The sequence below is a fragment of the Bactrocera dorsalis genome, chromosome 1 (assembly GCF_023373825.1).
Source record: "Bactrocera dorsalis isolate Fly_Bdor chromosome 1, ASM2337382v1, whole genome shotgun sequence".
Lineage (NCBI taxonomy): Eukaryota > Metazoa > Arthropoda > Insecta > Diptera > Tephritidae > Bactrocera > Bactrocera dorsalis.
Window position 1 is genome coordinate 41,127,908 of NC_064303.1, and position 15,221 is coordinate 41,143,128.

The 15,221-nt window shown below is 33.7% G+C and overlaps 2 protein-coding genes across 17 annotated transcripts in view; both read right to left on the bottom strand.

Moving 5' to 3' along the window:
* Positions 1-15,221, bottom strand: part of LOC105227099 (uncharacterized) — a 401,109-nt gene that overhangs the window by 321,431 nt on the left and 64,457 nt on the right. For 12 of the 16 annotated variants that reach the window (XM_049462359.1, XM_049462368.1, XM_049462365.1 and 9 more), the window contains 4 exons: positions 13,318-13,416; positions 10,949-11,303; positions 9,012-9,157; positions 5,103-8,933 (listed from right to left, as the gene is read on the bottom strand). In XM_049462359.1, coding sequence (XP_049318316.1) covers positions 8,697-8,933; positions 9,012-9,157; positions 10,949-11,303; positions 13,318-13,416 — 837 coding nt within the window. In that variant the 3' untranslated portion in view covers positions 5,103-8,696. Of the gene's footprint in view, positions 1-5,102; positions 8,934-9,011; positions 9,158-10,948; positions 11,304-13,317; positions 13,417-15,221 lie in introns of those variants that run through there. The other 4 variants (XM_049462370.1, XM_049462366.1, XR_007423730.1 and 1 more) reach the window with 3 other exon arrangements.
* LOC125775372 (uncharacterized) overlaps positions 1-15,221 on the bottom strand; it is a 211,079-nt gene that overhangs the window by 89,411 nt on the left and 106,447 nt on the right. The gene's annotated exons all lie outside the window — the stretch shown is intronic.

Below are 15,221 nucleotides of genomic sequence, written 5' to 3' on the forward strand. Positions count from 1 at the left end.
TTTTTTTCGTCATTGATGGGAAGTAGAAATTTTCGAGAATTTGAATTTTATTTTCTCGACCGTTTCTATGTGCTCTTTTATGGGTTTTGATTATGATTTCTTCCTGTTCTTGTTCGTTTGTCACGTCCTGAACTTGGAGCTGTGTGAATCGGATTTTGTAATTGCTAAAGTGTATTGGGTATATTTCTTGAATTTTCCCCATGATGCGTTCATCTGTTTTTATACAGTTAACTACAGAGGGATTAAGGTATCTTTTGAGGCGGTTTATTAGTATTTCTGAATCGTATCCTGGTTCTTCTAAAATGTGTCTGTGGTACGTAGGGAATACTATTTTAAACTGGCAGGTTGAAGTCGTACCTATGTTTAAAAATAGTTGGTTTTTAAAAACGTTTATAGGAGTTTCTACATGGGAAATTAAATTGTCAGAAGAACTCTAGTCGCTGTGTTGGGTTATGGATAAGGAGTTTATTGGTTCGCGTGGTAGCATTCTTGATAGAGCGTCGGCGACAACATTAGTTGTACCTGGTTTGTAGTGGAGTTCATGATTATATTCCTCTAGAATGGATTTCCAGCGTTTCATCTTCGCATTATTGTTTTTGTTACTAAGTGCCAGCGTTAAAGGCTGATGATCTGTAAATATCTTCACTTTGGCTGAGCCATAAAGGTAGTTTCTAAAATTGTTTAAGGCCCATATTATGGCCAGAAATTCCTTTTCATTTGTAGCGTATGATTCTTCTGTTTTATTGAGAGTTCTGGAAATGAAGGCAACAGGTTTTTTATCCTGTGAAAGGACTGCACCGATGGCATAATTTGAAGCATCGGTAGTCAAATGGAATTCCTTACTGAAGTCAGGGTATGAGAGTACAACATCATCAGACATAAGGGATTTTTTAATTTTGTTGAAGGCATCTTCTGCTTCTTCATCCAATTCAATATTTATTTTAGCGGATTTGTTTTTGGATATACGTCCCTCTTCCCCTCTTAAGAGTAACGTTAAAGGTTTGGCCAACTTGGCGTAATCCTTTATAAAGCGGCGGTAATAGCCGGAAAGACCTAAAAATGAGCGGAGTTGCTTGATGGTTTCGGGGTAAGGTATCTTAGCTATCGCTTCCACCTTTGCAGGGTTTTTTGTTATTCCCTTTGATGAGATAATAAAACCTAAGAATTCGACTGAGTCTTTAAAAAAATGGCATTTATCTAACTGTATCTTCATGTTGGCTTCTTCAAGCGTTTTAAAGATTTGTTGCAGATGGAGGGCATGCTCCTGTTCGGAGTTGCTGAATACGACTATGTCGTCAATATACACGTAGCATATCTTGCCAATATGATGACGAAGGATGTCATCTAGAGCGCGTTGGAATATTGAAGGGGCATTTTTGAGTCCGAATGGTAATCTCGTAAATTCGTATTTACCATTATTTATTGAGAAGGCGGTCTTCTCAGTATCTGATTCCTTGAGTGGGATTTGGTGAAATCCGCTTTTTAAATCTAACACGGAAAAGTATTTATTGTGTCCAAGTTGAGACAGTACTTCGTTAATTTGGGGTATTGGGTAGCGATCTGCTACAGTAATTGCGTTAAGCTTGCGGAAATCGATTACGATTCTATACTGTTTATTGCCTTGGGAGTCGGGCTTTTTTGCTACAACCCAAACGGGTGAGTTATATGGTGACCTTGATGGCCGAATAATACCATCATCTAACATTTTCTTAATTTGAGATTCTACTTCGCTTTTTAAAGCCATTGGATAGGGATAATATCTTGTATATACTGGGGTGTCGTGAGTCTATCGTTAGGTTCTGTAAAGAGTTGTGAAAATGTTTCCACTAAGTTATTGATTTTGGTCTGTTGATTTGGTGTCATGTGATCCTTTTCGATATTAATTGCGTTTACTGACTTTGATACAAGCTGATTGATCTTTACTATAGTATTACCTTTTATTACCATGAAATTTCTTTTGACATGAATAACAGCTTCGAGATCTTTAAGACTGTCATTTCCAAGGATACCATGAAACGAGCGCAATGATGGAAGAAGGTAAAATTTCAATTTGGTGTCTGCGTTAAAAAGATTTATAAAAGTGTGTTCCTTTATTTCAATGTCACCTGCTATTGATTTGGCGAAGAAATTTGTTTCATTTTTAATAGGATTGGGCACGATAGAAGGTTGTATGTAATTTTTCGTTGATCCAGTATCTATTAGAAATTTCACTATATTTCCACTCTTCAACCTGCGTTGGAAGTAAGGCAGCGAAGAGTGATTCATCCTAAAAAATGTAAATCTGTAGTGTCAATATAGTTGTCGTCCTGTCTTTCCTCATCATAATAGTCAACGTCATTGTCTGTGTGTTGGTCAGTTGGCGTCTGAGGATATTCCTCTTGATTTGGGCTTTGCACGGGGTCTGAATTTATGTGGTAATTCCGCTGTATTTTGTTTGGTACTGGCGGGTTACCAGTCGGAGGTCTCTTGTTGGTCGGGTCAACGGGACGTGGTCTATTCATGTAATTAATATTTCTGGTACGCTGCGATGGATCGACATCCATCGGCTCTGGTCGTGGTAAGGGTTTTTGTAAAGGTCGCGGTGGTGGATTATTCCGTTGTTGCGTATATGGGGTTAGCTGTTGCTGGTATTGATACTTCGGTTGTGGCGTTCTATAGGGCATGGTTGGATTCAACCTTGGCTGGGGAATGTATGCCAATCCTGGGTAGAATTCGCTGTTAACCCTTCTGGGGGGAAGGGGTGGACGAATGTCCTGGCCTTTTCTAGCTTGGGTATTGCTGTTTAAGGCGTAGAATGAACGGTAGTTCTGATTCTCTAGTTTTAAACATAAATGGAGAGCCTGGGGGAAATCCGCTGGCTCCTTCATGCCAAGTAGTCTGGGTAAGTCTCCTCTTAACCCACGAATGAAGGTATCAAGGGCTTTATCCATATATGTGCGCGTTAACAAATGTACAGCTTCGGCGCCGGCTTCCATGCATCCTAATTTATTAAGGATCAGAGAAAGGTGAGAGTACACTCGCTGGTAGAATTCCTGGATTGTGAGGTTACCCTGCACAAGTGAAGTCATTTGGTACTCCAGTGTACCCAAATCGCGCTTATCTGCGTAGTGAAGCGTTAGACATCTGGCAATGGCCTTCCAGTCGAGCGGAGTATTATACGACTCCAAAGCAATGTCGGCATTGCCTACAACCTTATTGCGAATGACATTGAGGATCCCATAATATTTGGGGGTTCCTCTTTGTGGTTCGTAGATCTGGAGGATCCGATCTACGCTCTTTTTCCAGGAGTTGAACTCCCCTGGGTTTCCCGAGAATTCCCGGAGACATCTCACTACGTCCGGTATCTTGTCTAATTCGCTAACGTTATTTGCGAAGTTAGAGTCAATTGAAATATCGGAAAAATCTGAGAAATTCGCATTTGGATTGAGGGCGGCTTGAACTAAGTTTCGCCTTTCTTGTTGAAAAATGTTTTTTACAACCCCTGTTATTATATTCGTCAGTTGGTCCATGTTAAATGTGTTCGAGGTGGTAGGAGCTGGTTGAGGGAGCGAACTAGGTTTGAAGGATTAGCCATATTTCTTAAATATGTTTAAAAGTTTGGCTTGAATTTTGACTGATCTTACGAATCTAATTTGTTTTATTTTTATTTATTTTAGTACTCCTTCTAGGAAGCAGGGCTTTTCTACCCTGCGTAAGATTCGCAGGATTAAGCAAATATTATATTTGATGTGTATTAAGTTATCGGCTGTACGAGCCCTTATTATGAATAGGATTATTATTGTTTTTATTACTCCTTCTGGGAGGGAGGGCTTTTCTATTCTGGAGGGTCCCTAGTGTTGGGAATCGCAGAATTAAGCTATATTATATGGTGTGGTTTTAGTAAGTTATTGGCTGTACAAGCCTTTGTTTAGATATATACGTATTTATGTATATTAAAACTAGGATGTCTAAAACTAATAAGTTGTATATATTTAAGTTTAAGTTCTCTTTTTTTAAAAACTGACCCTGGAATTTTTTATACGCAATTAAACGTTCTTTTCCAATTTTTAATTTTTTTTGAAATTAATTTTCTTTCTTTAAATTTAATTTGTTACTTTCGTTTTACAATTCCAATTCAAATAATTTTTGAGATAGTTTCGCTAAAAATATTTTTTCTTCCACTTTCAACAAAAGCTTCTTAATTTTTATTTAGTTTTACTTTTTTAATTCATTTTCAATATTCACTATTTTTGTTCTTTTAAAATTCACTTATCTTAATTATAATAGATGACTTACATTAGAATTCTTAAAATAATGGTGCGGCGGCTGATGACTAGCATCTCCTGTTTGTTTCCTACTGAGGGGCCCTTTCCTGCACACTTTTTGTCCTGGGGGGATGGTGATTTTGGTCACCGGGTTCTGGGGCCTAGTGTTGATGTTCCTTCGTCCTGGCGTTTGTTGCGACGTTATGGACCTGAAGTCCGTGGTGAGCCGGTTTCCTTATAGACTTTTATTTTTAAGTCCTTCTTGGTTCACGGTAAGGACTTTACCGTGTCCTTTTTTCCTGCACTTCACTCACGATTCACTACAACTAGGCCCCACGTTGGGCGAGACTTAACGATTTTCTTACTATTGGAAGGAAAAAAAATCGTTTTCGGTCTACACGACCTTCTCGTTACAGCTTTATTTTATAACTGATTCTTACAATGTTCTTAATCTAAAAGCTTAACTAAATGCACCGGGCAAAACATAACTGAATTCCACGAATCCGCTAATTTAGGTGGCGCGTGTGCTGACAGTGCGTCTGGGATGTGCTGTGGGAAACATTGTGTAACCTGAGTTCCACATCCGCTCTACCTGCATTATTAAGTATTGCTGACGAATTAGTTTTATGATTTCGGCAATGTTAACATATGCCATGTTAACATATATAAACATACATACATATTAATATATACGTATCGTTATTCTAATTACATCTCAGAAATGGTAGTTCTTAGTCCCTATTTTACCCCCCTTCAGAAACAACAGATGAAGAAGGAACACCACGTTTATAGCTTTTACTGAAATCACCACAGCTGTTGATGAAATTAAAATTTGGAACTTTGTCAGACAGTAAGAAATCAGTTTTTTCATTTTTATCTCTTTATTCTTGTAAATAACACAAAAACTTATAGACATTTTAAGTATTTACAATTTACTTTATTTTTTTACCTTTATTCAATTATACGTTAGAAGGTTGTGTCGATATAGAGTGCTTCCTCTTACGAAAGAAATTATTGTATCCACAATGTCAAAGCTAGTTTTTTTGTCTTTCTCTTGAATTTGCTGTTTACATTTTGATAACTTTGTATAATTTACAATCTATTCTCATTCACTTATCACTCAAGAAACGCATTTTCATTGAGAGAAATTTTTGAATCATAAAAACAAAACAATACAAAGGAAAACGTCTAATTTTGACATTATGGATTCAATTACCTTTTACAAATTCTTATTTTGGGCTATCGACACAATCTTATATATGTAATTAAATCATGTTCTTTATTTTTACTTTTCTTTGTGAGTAGTTTTTGAAAATGTTACTACCTCCATTTTGTGCATGCATATGGTTTTATATATGTATGAATGACATTCTGTTTGTAACTAGTTACGTATGTATGTCGACATTTACAAAGGTAAGTATGCAAGTATGCATCTTGTAGATTGACAGTAAAATAAATTTGTATTATGGTATATCGTCTGACGTACATATTTTTGTATTTTGTGTATAATCATAGGTAAAATATAAATGTAAGTTAACATGGTTTAAGTGGACCTTAAAATATGTGTAACACAGCTTTATTTTTCACTCGAAAAGTGCTCTACTTGAACATCAGAATATTTGCTTAATAAACATAAATCAACAATATTAAAGCGAGTTTCCGAACATTCAGCAATATACTATTTTATTTTTCACCATTATTAAACATATTATACATATATTACTGCTATTTTAACTATTATATTATTATTTTCATTTAATAAAATTTTCCTTTGTTTCTAATCTTTAAACTTCGTTACAATTTTCTTGAGAGTTCGTTTGAATGGAAGGAACTATGGACGACTCTACTCTATTTGTGATTAGTAGCTAATAAGCGAACTCAACTTGACGCTAGCCTTTGTTTTCTAAACGAATGAAATTAACTAGGTACTATTTAGTTAACTGCTGTCTAAAATAAAAACGTTGTAAATGATACTAAAATATATTTCAACAATTTTATTTCTTTTTTTTGTGATCCTTTTTCGGTGATAATTGTTTGTCGCGAGCATTTGTTTTTCATTGGTAACAATTATTCAAAGAGGGTCGACAACGAGCGACGACGATCCACGTCCAGGACGGCCAACAATATCAACTGATGATGAACACGTCAATGAAATAAAGGAATTGATTCTTGAGGATCGACAATTAATTTCTAGTTTCATTGGAATATTGGAAAGATTAGTGAAAACCATTTTGAAAAATCATTTAGGCCTTAGAAAAGTAAAGGCACGATTGGTTCCAATATCACTAAATTTTTTCGAAAAACATTGTCGCGTTAACATCTGTAAAACAATGCTTTCCGACTAGCGGGATAAAACAGACGATCAATCGGCCGAATATCGTGGCAAAGATGAGTCGAAGTGGAAAAACCCAAATCAACGCGGTTCAATAATCAAGGTTGACAGTTTTCTACATATTTACTTCCCACATAACACAATAGGGGTATTCTCTTGCTCTTGCAAGATTGCAGATTGCAAAAATACTATACGGAAATATACAAGGCACGAGAGCACCCATTGCAGAATCTAGTGATATATGAGCGACTGATTCAGTCAATTTATTGTAAATGACTATTGTGCATGGCTATTGTGAATTGGCGCACCTTCTGCATACATTTTTAACAAAAAAAACTGTAACAAAACTTTATAATTTAAATAGAAATTATAAAATCTAATTAAAATTTACCTTTCTCAACAATTTAACGGCGTAATATGTATGTCTTTATGTAAAATGGCAACTACAACAGGGTTGCAATTTTATTTTTGCGTGACATTGCACGCAAATACGAGTATACATGGGTTTTGGTCTGACATATTTTACAGCCATTGCAAATAATTTTCTGCATGTGTTTGTTGTTGTGCCGTTGTAAATCTGCAATTCTCGCACCGTGCACCGGGTTTTGCAAGAGCAAGAGAATACCCCTAATTTAAAATTCCATCTGATACTTTTACTTTTCAGTATACAAATCAAGAAGCAATTAATATAACGAGATAAACTTTTCACGAATAGACCTGCGTGAGATATATAATTAACATTCAGAGAGAGTCTTTTTCTGATAATAATAGGTGTGGGTGCCAAAAATGGCTTTAAGCCGGTCAACACTTCTCTTACCCCCATTATACCTTATCAAAATATTTTCGAACTATCAGTCCTCAAAATAAGAAAATTAGTCACATTAATAAAATAGTTCCAAATAGAAAAAAATTATTTGTTTATAGAAATGTTCATTTTGTTTACAAAAATAAAGTCGAATAAATTCAACGTATATCCGATAACATTAGCCGATTCGTCATTTTTATAATGAAATAAATACTTTTCTCGGACTAAAAAATTGCCGAATAATTTGAGTCAAAGAACACAAAAAACAATGTTTTGCATGAAAAAAGAAATTGTAATGTTAATTGTGATGGAATGACCCATATAGTATATCTGCCTAAATTATAATTATAAATCTTATTGATAATAAATTAAACATGTATGGATATACTCATATGTAAAACACAATCACTCTGACAAAAATGTCAATATCAGTTTTTGTTTAAATTTGATTTAATAAATGCCATACTCACTACCACTACTATGTATGTATGTAAATGCATATTGTAGATGTGTATCTTCATAGGTATCGTATACATAGGTAGCTTAAATATCTGAAGTGGGTGTGTGAGATATTCTGTAAAACTTGGTTCTTTTAGGGTATATTCTAATTAAATATTAAACCGTAATGTTATTTTTTAAGCAAAAAAACATAGAAAAATAAATTTAGCTCTCTCATATAAAATATTGCTCTCCTAACGCCACCTCTTAGAATTTCTAGTGGAAATACATATATCCATATACAATGTGAAGAGTTTAGAATACTTACTTATTTATGGATACAGAGATATCGCTATGAAGTATCATCGAACTAATTTGATTGATAAGAAGAGGATGCGTGAATTATGAAAATAACATTTTTTAAACATCATAAATTTAATAAAATAATATCCTATGAATTTGAAGTTTATGTATGTACGAGAATGAGTTTTTTAGTTATTGTATTCAAACTAATTTAGCTTTTTTCGATATCAACTACCTATGTACCACCCATACGCATAAATGGTAGGCATGATTATTTTAAATAGATAGATAGTGCGTACGTATGGGTATTATACACTACATTTTACGAAAGTTAGCATCTTGCACATATTTTGGAAATATTTGTTTTGTATAGTGTGTGTATAGTGATTTGCTATTTTTGCAGATTTTAATGTACTTTTATATAAATGTAATATGTATGTATTTTTATGAATTTGTTTGTATTCGTATTCTTAGATATTTACAGTTGTATGTAAGTACATGACAAAATGTTCCGTATGCATCTTATATTTACTTGTATGTATGTAGGATTGTGATCGTAACCCTGTGTTGTTATTCAGTAATTTCCCGAACTTTGAAATTGCTGCATCGCCGCCGCCAGTGCGCTCGATGAGGGTGTCATTACTTGTGGTGAAGTCACAGCAGTGGACAAACTTGTCGCTGCTGTTACTGTTGTTGTGGTGGGTTGTGCTTTTGGTGTTGGTTTTATGTCTTCGATTTGTATTAGCTGTTCAATAGGTATGAGAGATAGTTCGCCGCCTGGTTGCGGTATGGGAGGCAATTTAGCCAGAGCCTGTGGCAAAAAATGAGTTCGTTTACATTCGTACGAAGTATACTAAACAAATCATATTTCTTACGACAAATATATTACCTTGGCATGTTCAATGGCTATAGTTGCCGCCTTCTCGGCTTCACGTTGTCGCCGCTCTTTCAATTTCAGCGAAAATATACCAACAGATCGTGCGCTTTTTACAAGCTTTTGCTTTAAGCGTGATTTTTTTGCTGCAATCTCCGCTGCTATATGAGATATTAAATAAATTTTAATAAATTAGTATTAGTAAAAATATTTATTGTTCCATTTAATACCAACACATAAAACATAAAAAATGTCTCTTAAAAGAAAAAGTAATTCTTTTTGCAGAATATATAATAATGTCAGATAAATAGGTAAAATTGGCATAAAGACTTAGTCCAATCGTATCAAGCATTATATACTTTCTGAAAATTTCGAATGGTGGTGAGTTTTCTTGTGAAGGTTATAAAATAATGATGCCGATAACGAAATATAAAAGTTGAAGGCGAAGTATACTGAGATAAACTTTCATAAGGTTAAGTAACCATGGCAAAGACTCGAGAAACAGTGAGAAACATTATGCTCTCCAGCAATCGAGACATATACATATGTGTCTTTCTTAGGCAACACTCGAATGAGATTATAATTCTAATTTGTAAATATCCTCTACTTTTAGGAAAAATAAAGAATTCATAAATTAAATATATTAATATTTACATGTACTTTGAATAATCGAGTTCTAGTGAAGTGATTTATTTTTGCATTTGATTCTAGAATAGTCATTCCCTCAACAATCTGTCCAAGGGCTGTCAACTTGTAGGCATTAAAGAATAGTTTGAGATAACGAAATATAAAAGTTGAAGGCGGAGTGTACTGAGATAAACTTTCATAAGGTTAAGTAACCATGGCAAAGACTCGAGAAACAGTGAGAAACATTATGCTCTCCAGCAATCGAGACATATACATATGTGTCTTTCTTAGGCAACACTCGAATGAGATTATAATTCTAATTTGTAAATATCCTCTACTTTTAGGAAAAATAAAGAATTCATAAATTAAATATATTAATATTTACATGTACTTTGAATAATCGAGTTCTAGTGAAGTGATTTATTTTTGCATTTGATTCTAGAATAGTCATTCCCTCAACAATCTGTCCAAGGGCTGTCAACTTGTAGGTATTAAAGAATAGTTTGAGAATTACACTACCTATCTAAATAAAAAAAATGTAACACCTCAGGCTGTGCTTGCTGGGTACTCCCTGAAGTAGTCATTAGAGCATCAGATAAGATTATAATGATATCGAAGTTTCTTAGGATATGCTTGGCATTTCTCCCGTTGACATAAAGTACACTCTTCACCCGAATCGCACTCGAAATCTTTCTATCTAGTTTATTTATGGCTTTACTGTGCCTTTAACTACATAAAATAAGCCGAGATTCTTGATCTAGCTCAACGAAAGTTGCGCCAAATATATCTTAATATATAAAAATCACGTGTCACGTTGTTTGTTTGCGATGGACTCCTAAACTACTGAACCGATTTTAATGAAATTTTTAACACTGTGTGCAGTTTGGTCCAACTTGAAAGATAGGATAGTTTATAACTCTCCTTATTGTCGCATTATTTATTTATTGCAAATTATTTGTTTATTATTAGCAAAGAGCTATCCACCAGTTGGTGGCGCTAACAGCGGTATTGAGTGCGGTATGTTACAGTAGATGGCGCTACAAACATTAAAAACATTAAATGAAAATGCGTTGTTTGAAGTTTATATTATTTGTGGTAAAGTTATACGAGTCTATGACTTCCTAGAAAAAAATAAAAATTGGGCGGGGCGAAGTTCGCCGGGTCAGCTAGCGTACATATATATTTGTATATCTATGACCACTAGTCGAATAAATTCGATCTATGTATAATTGTCAAATTGATTTTGAGTGCATGCACATAAGTAAAAAGTCTGTTGTTTTTTTGTCCATTGCTATCAATTTGTAGCATTCTCCCTACGTACTTACCTTTAGCTTCATCGTCAGTGCTGCCGCTTTGTGTTGTGCTGCCTGTGCTCCCTTTCCCTGCGACTATCTCTGCTGTTGTTGGATTTTTGACATTGTCAGTAAGTTTTTTAAGTTGCATCGATGACGTCGACGTAGTAGAGATGCCACCAACACTAGGCCGGCCACCGTCTACAGTTCGCCCAAAAATGTTAACGGCTGTCCCGATGCCGCCAGCACTGCCAGAACTGCCACCACCAGCCGATGAAGATGATGAGGAGGCAGCTACTTGCTGTTGTGTTGGCGATTTTATGGCTACATTACTCCAGGATGGTGCTGGCTTTAAGATATCCGTGGTGTCTGTATTACTTTGTAACTCCTTTTGTGTGAATTTAATAAAAACAAACCCAAATATTTTTTGTGTCCAGCATTTCGCATTTGTTTTTGTTTTATACAAAATTGTAAAGGTGTCCCCGGATATTTGAGTGCATACAAATAGGTCATAATTGATAAGAAAATATATACGTTGATTAGTATTGTGAAGATTCAGTGTTCGGTTTGTGTGTTGTTAGCTAAAAACATACATACATAAATATTTGCAAACCAAATTTAAATTTACGCAAAATGTGATTGTAAACAATTAGTGTAATACTTTTGGAAAGTAAAATTAAATTTGTTTTTATAAAAAGCCTATTTGGTCTTATGCCTTTTGATTGAACACATTTAAATTTAGTAATATACTTGTAATAACAACATTGCGAAAATATTTTCATACACAATTTTAACGATAGAATGGTTTTGTCGATTTAATAATAAAAGTTTCCCAAAGCTATTTGCATTACCCTTATGCATATAAGCTTTTCAATATAAATTAGATTTTGTTAATTTAAACACGTTACAAACATTCAAAAAAAATTACAAAATTGATACATTTAGCAAAACTTTGTTCGAAAATGTTTTAAAGCAAAAAAAAGAATAAAGTAAAAAAAAGCTTAATTTGGAAGAATTTTTGCAAGTGCACTCGTAATTTTAATGATATGCGATGTCTCAACTCCTTTCTACAGATTTGTCGTTATCATAGCTTATGTTAAATATAATAATATTAAAGCAACAGGATGTTATACGTAGTGTCTAATCTTTTCTTAACTGCTTAACTTTATCATAATTACCATTTATAAAGCAATTATCTATCGGTAATAAACCATGTACTTTCTAACCAAATTTTTTAATCAAAATCAGGACTTATGGTTTTGAATTTTTAAATCATTAAAAAGTATATCTTAAAAAGCTAGTTCCACAAAAAGCAAGTGTATATACAGTAGCTGGCAAAATAAATTTGTTCAGTAACGACTGTCCTTCACCGTCACAGATATAAAAATATTTACCATAAATCAGTGTTATTTTAATAAATTTTGGAAAAAATTAGTAGTGTTAAGCGAAATCCTGGCACGGAGAGAAAGAAATACAACCAGGAGATCATACTCCTGAATATTCTAAAGTACTTAAGCATGTCAAACCGATTTAAAACTAAAAAAGGTGTCTTAAGAGATTAAAATTATTGGATCTGGACAATAAAAATAATTGGAAAATACACAATGCTCGGAGGATTAGAGAAACGAAAAGAAGCAAAGAATACAATTTTCTTCTACTATGTCCTGAATGGCGCATGAGAAAGTCTGAGAAAGTCTGAGATCAAGTGTTTTTTCTTATTGAATATGTTTCCCAAAAATATAATTTTGTATTAAAAGTAGTTTTTGTATATTAAAAACTATTGATTAGTCCAATGTGCTTTTGCTTTTGTAAATGCAATAAATGGTTTATGTGGAATTATTATTAATTTTATATTATTATGATCTATGGTTAGGATTTAATGATTAGAATAAGTTTTAAAAACTTTAAAACACTTAATTAAACATATGTTTTCTATCGTTCTAGTATTCGTGCACATGTTCTATTTATATTTGTAATGTAAATAATATTGTGTGGAATTAAATTAAATCAAGAAAATTATAAATCAAATTCCTTAAATGAGAAACTCCTAGTTGTAAGCTTTTTTGATAACAGTTTTTAATGCGATTTTTGGACATACATTTAGAACTCTTAACATTCAAATCTAGGTCTTCTGATAACTATTTATATGTGGTATATACATATATGTAAGTGATTAGCATACAAAGAACTGCTTATGTTCGTATAATAAATTTAAATGCGCTCACTACAAATACATTCAACATTTCTTAACAATATTTCATTATTAACATCGACATTGAACACACAAATAATTTATATACCACAAGTAAAACTTCTTTCCCTTCTTCATACTAAACAGAAAACATATACGAGCATTCATTTATATATTCAACAATTTTTTTTTTTGCAATACACCATTATACCTTGGCAATACAATCAATACTCCTATGCAAGTTTATATTATCGCTGACTTTCAAGCGGGACATCCACTCGGGTGCGTGTGCCTTAAGCATAAGCTTATCCTTTGTTAAGAAATTAATTTATATTTCGCACATGAATTTAATAGTTGAGATAGTGGAGAAAGAAAAATAATGGATGTTCAAAAATGTTTGGTATTTACTTTATAAAAAACAATAATAAATTAAGCGGAAGCCGAAAAGCGAATGTACTACTGTGGGCAAAATTTCGATTTCGCGCGAAAACCCATTCGTCGAAATTTTTATTTTCTGGGTTGATATGACTGTCAGTAACATCACATTAATAATTACTTTTTACTATACACTTGTCTTTTTAAAGTACAGAAAGTGCATTCGGCGATTTTTACGATGATTGGAATTATTCAACACGAAGTTTCATTAAATTTTGTTTGCGGAATCAAATATCTGGTGCCGAAACGTTCAGAATGTTGGAAAAGGTCTTCGGTGATAATTGTTTGTCGCGAGCAAGTGTTTTTGATTGGTAGAATTTATTCAAAGAGGATCGAGAACGCGTTGATGACGAACCTCGTCGAGGACGACCATCAACATCAACTGATGATCAACACAGTCTTATTGGCATCATTTGAGTTTAGGAAGGATCAGTGAACACCTGTTTGAAAGATCATGTGAGCCTAACAAAAGTGAAAGACCGATTGGTTCCAAAATCACTAAATTTTTTCGAAAACCAGCGTCGCGTTAACTTCTGTGAATCTATGCTTTCCGACTAGCAGGATGTCTTGAAACGTATTATTACTGGCGATTAGTATTTGATCTATGCGTACGATGCGGAAACAAACGATTAATCGATCGAATATCGCGACAAAGGTGAACCGATGTCGATAAAACCAAGTCAAATGAGGTCAAAAATCAAGGCTATGTTACTGTTCTCTTCTTCGATTATCGCGGTGTGGTGCACTCCGAGTTTCTTCCGATCAGCCAAAATGTCAATACTGAATACAATTTTTTGAGAGTTATGCGTGGTTTACGCTAGGCTATTCGTTAAAAGATGCCGGAATTATGATCCGACAATTCTTGGGTTTTGCGTACTGAATTTTTTTTTCGAAAGCTTTTCCCCAAATTTTCAAACAATATCGTTCCGCAACAATCATATTCGGCTGTTTTAGATCCATGTAACTTCTGGTTATTCCGCAAACTAAAACGACTGCTCCGGGGAAACCGTTTTGAAACAACTGAAGACATTAAACGTAAATCGGTACACACATTGAAGAGAAATTTACTTTAACAACTCTTTCGAGTTTTGGAAAAAATGTTGGCGCAAGTGTATTGGGGTCAACGGGATTACTTTGAGGGGGATGATATAGATTTTGAAGAATAAATTAAGAATTTTAAAATTATGACTAAACTGTTACTATTTTTTGCTCATCGTAGTACATAAATGCTTAAAAAAAAGTTATATACGATAGCCCAAAGTAGTTTAAAGTGCTCATAATTCATAATATGATTTGACTTTTTGTATATGTACTTAATATAAAAATATACATGTGTACATAAGCAGGTACGGTTAAAATTATTAAAGTCTCCGAATAGGTGACATCAAAACACTTGCTTAAAAGCCATGCTTTAGAAAATGGTTTGATTTATCTTTGATCATTTAGAATCATCGGTAAAAAGAGCAGAATTTATTCTAAAATCTCCTTCGAGTATTATTATAATAAAAATACACGAATTCTTAGCAATTGTAGTTTCTAAAAGTTCAAAAAGACTAGACTTAAAATCAAACAAACAAACAAAACTCACATGAAAACCAATATCATAAAAACAAATTTACCAGAAACTAAATTCTCAGTTAAAATGATCTTAATTAGTTTTTTTTTTTATTAAAAATGTTA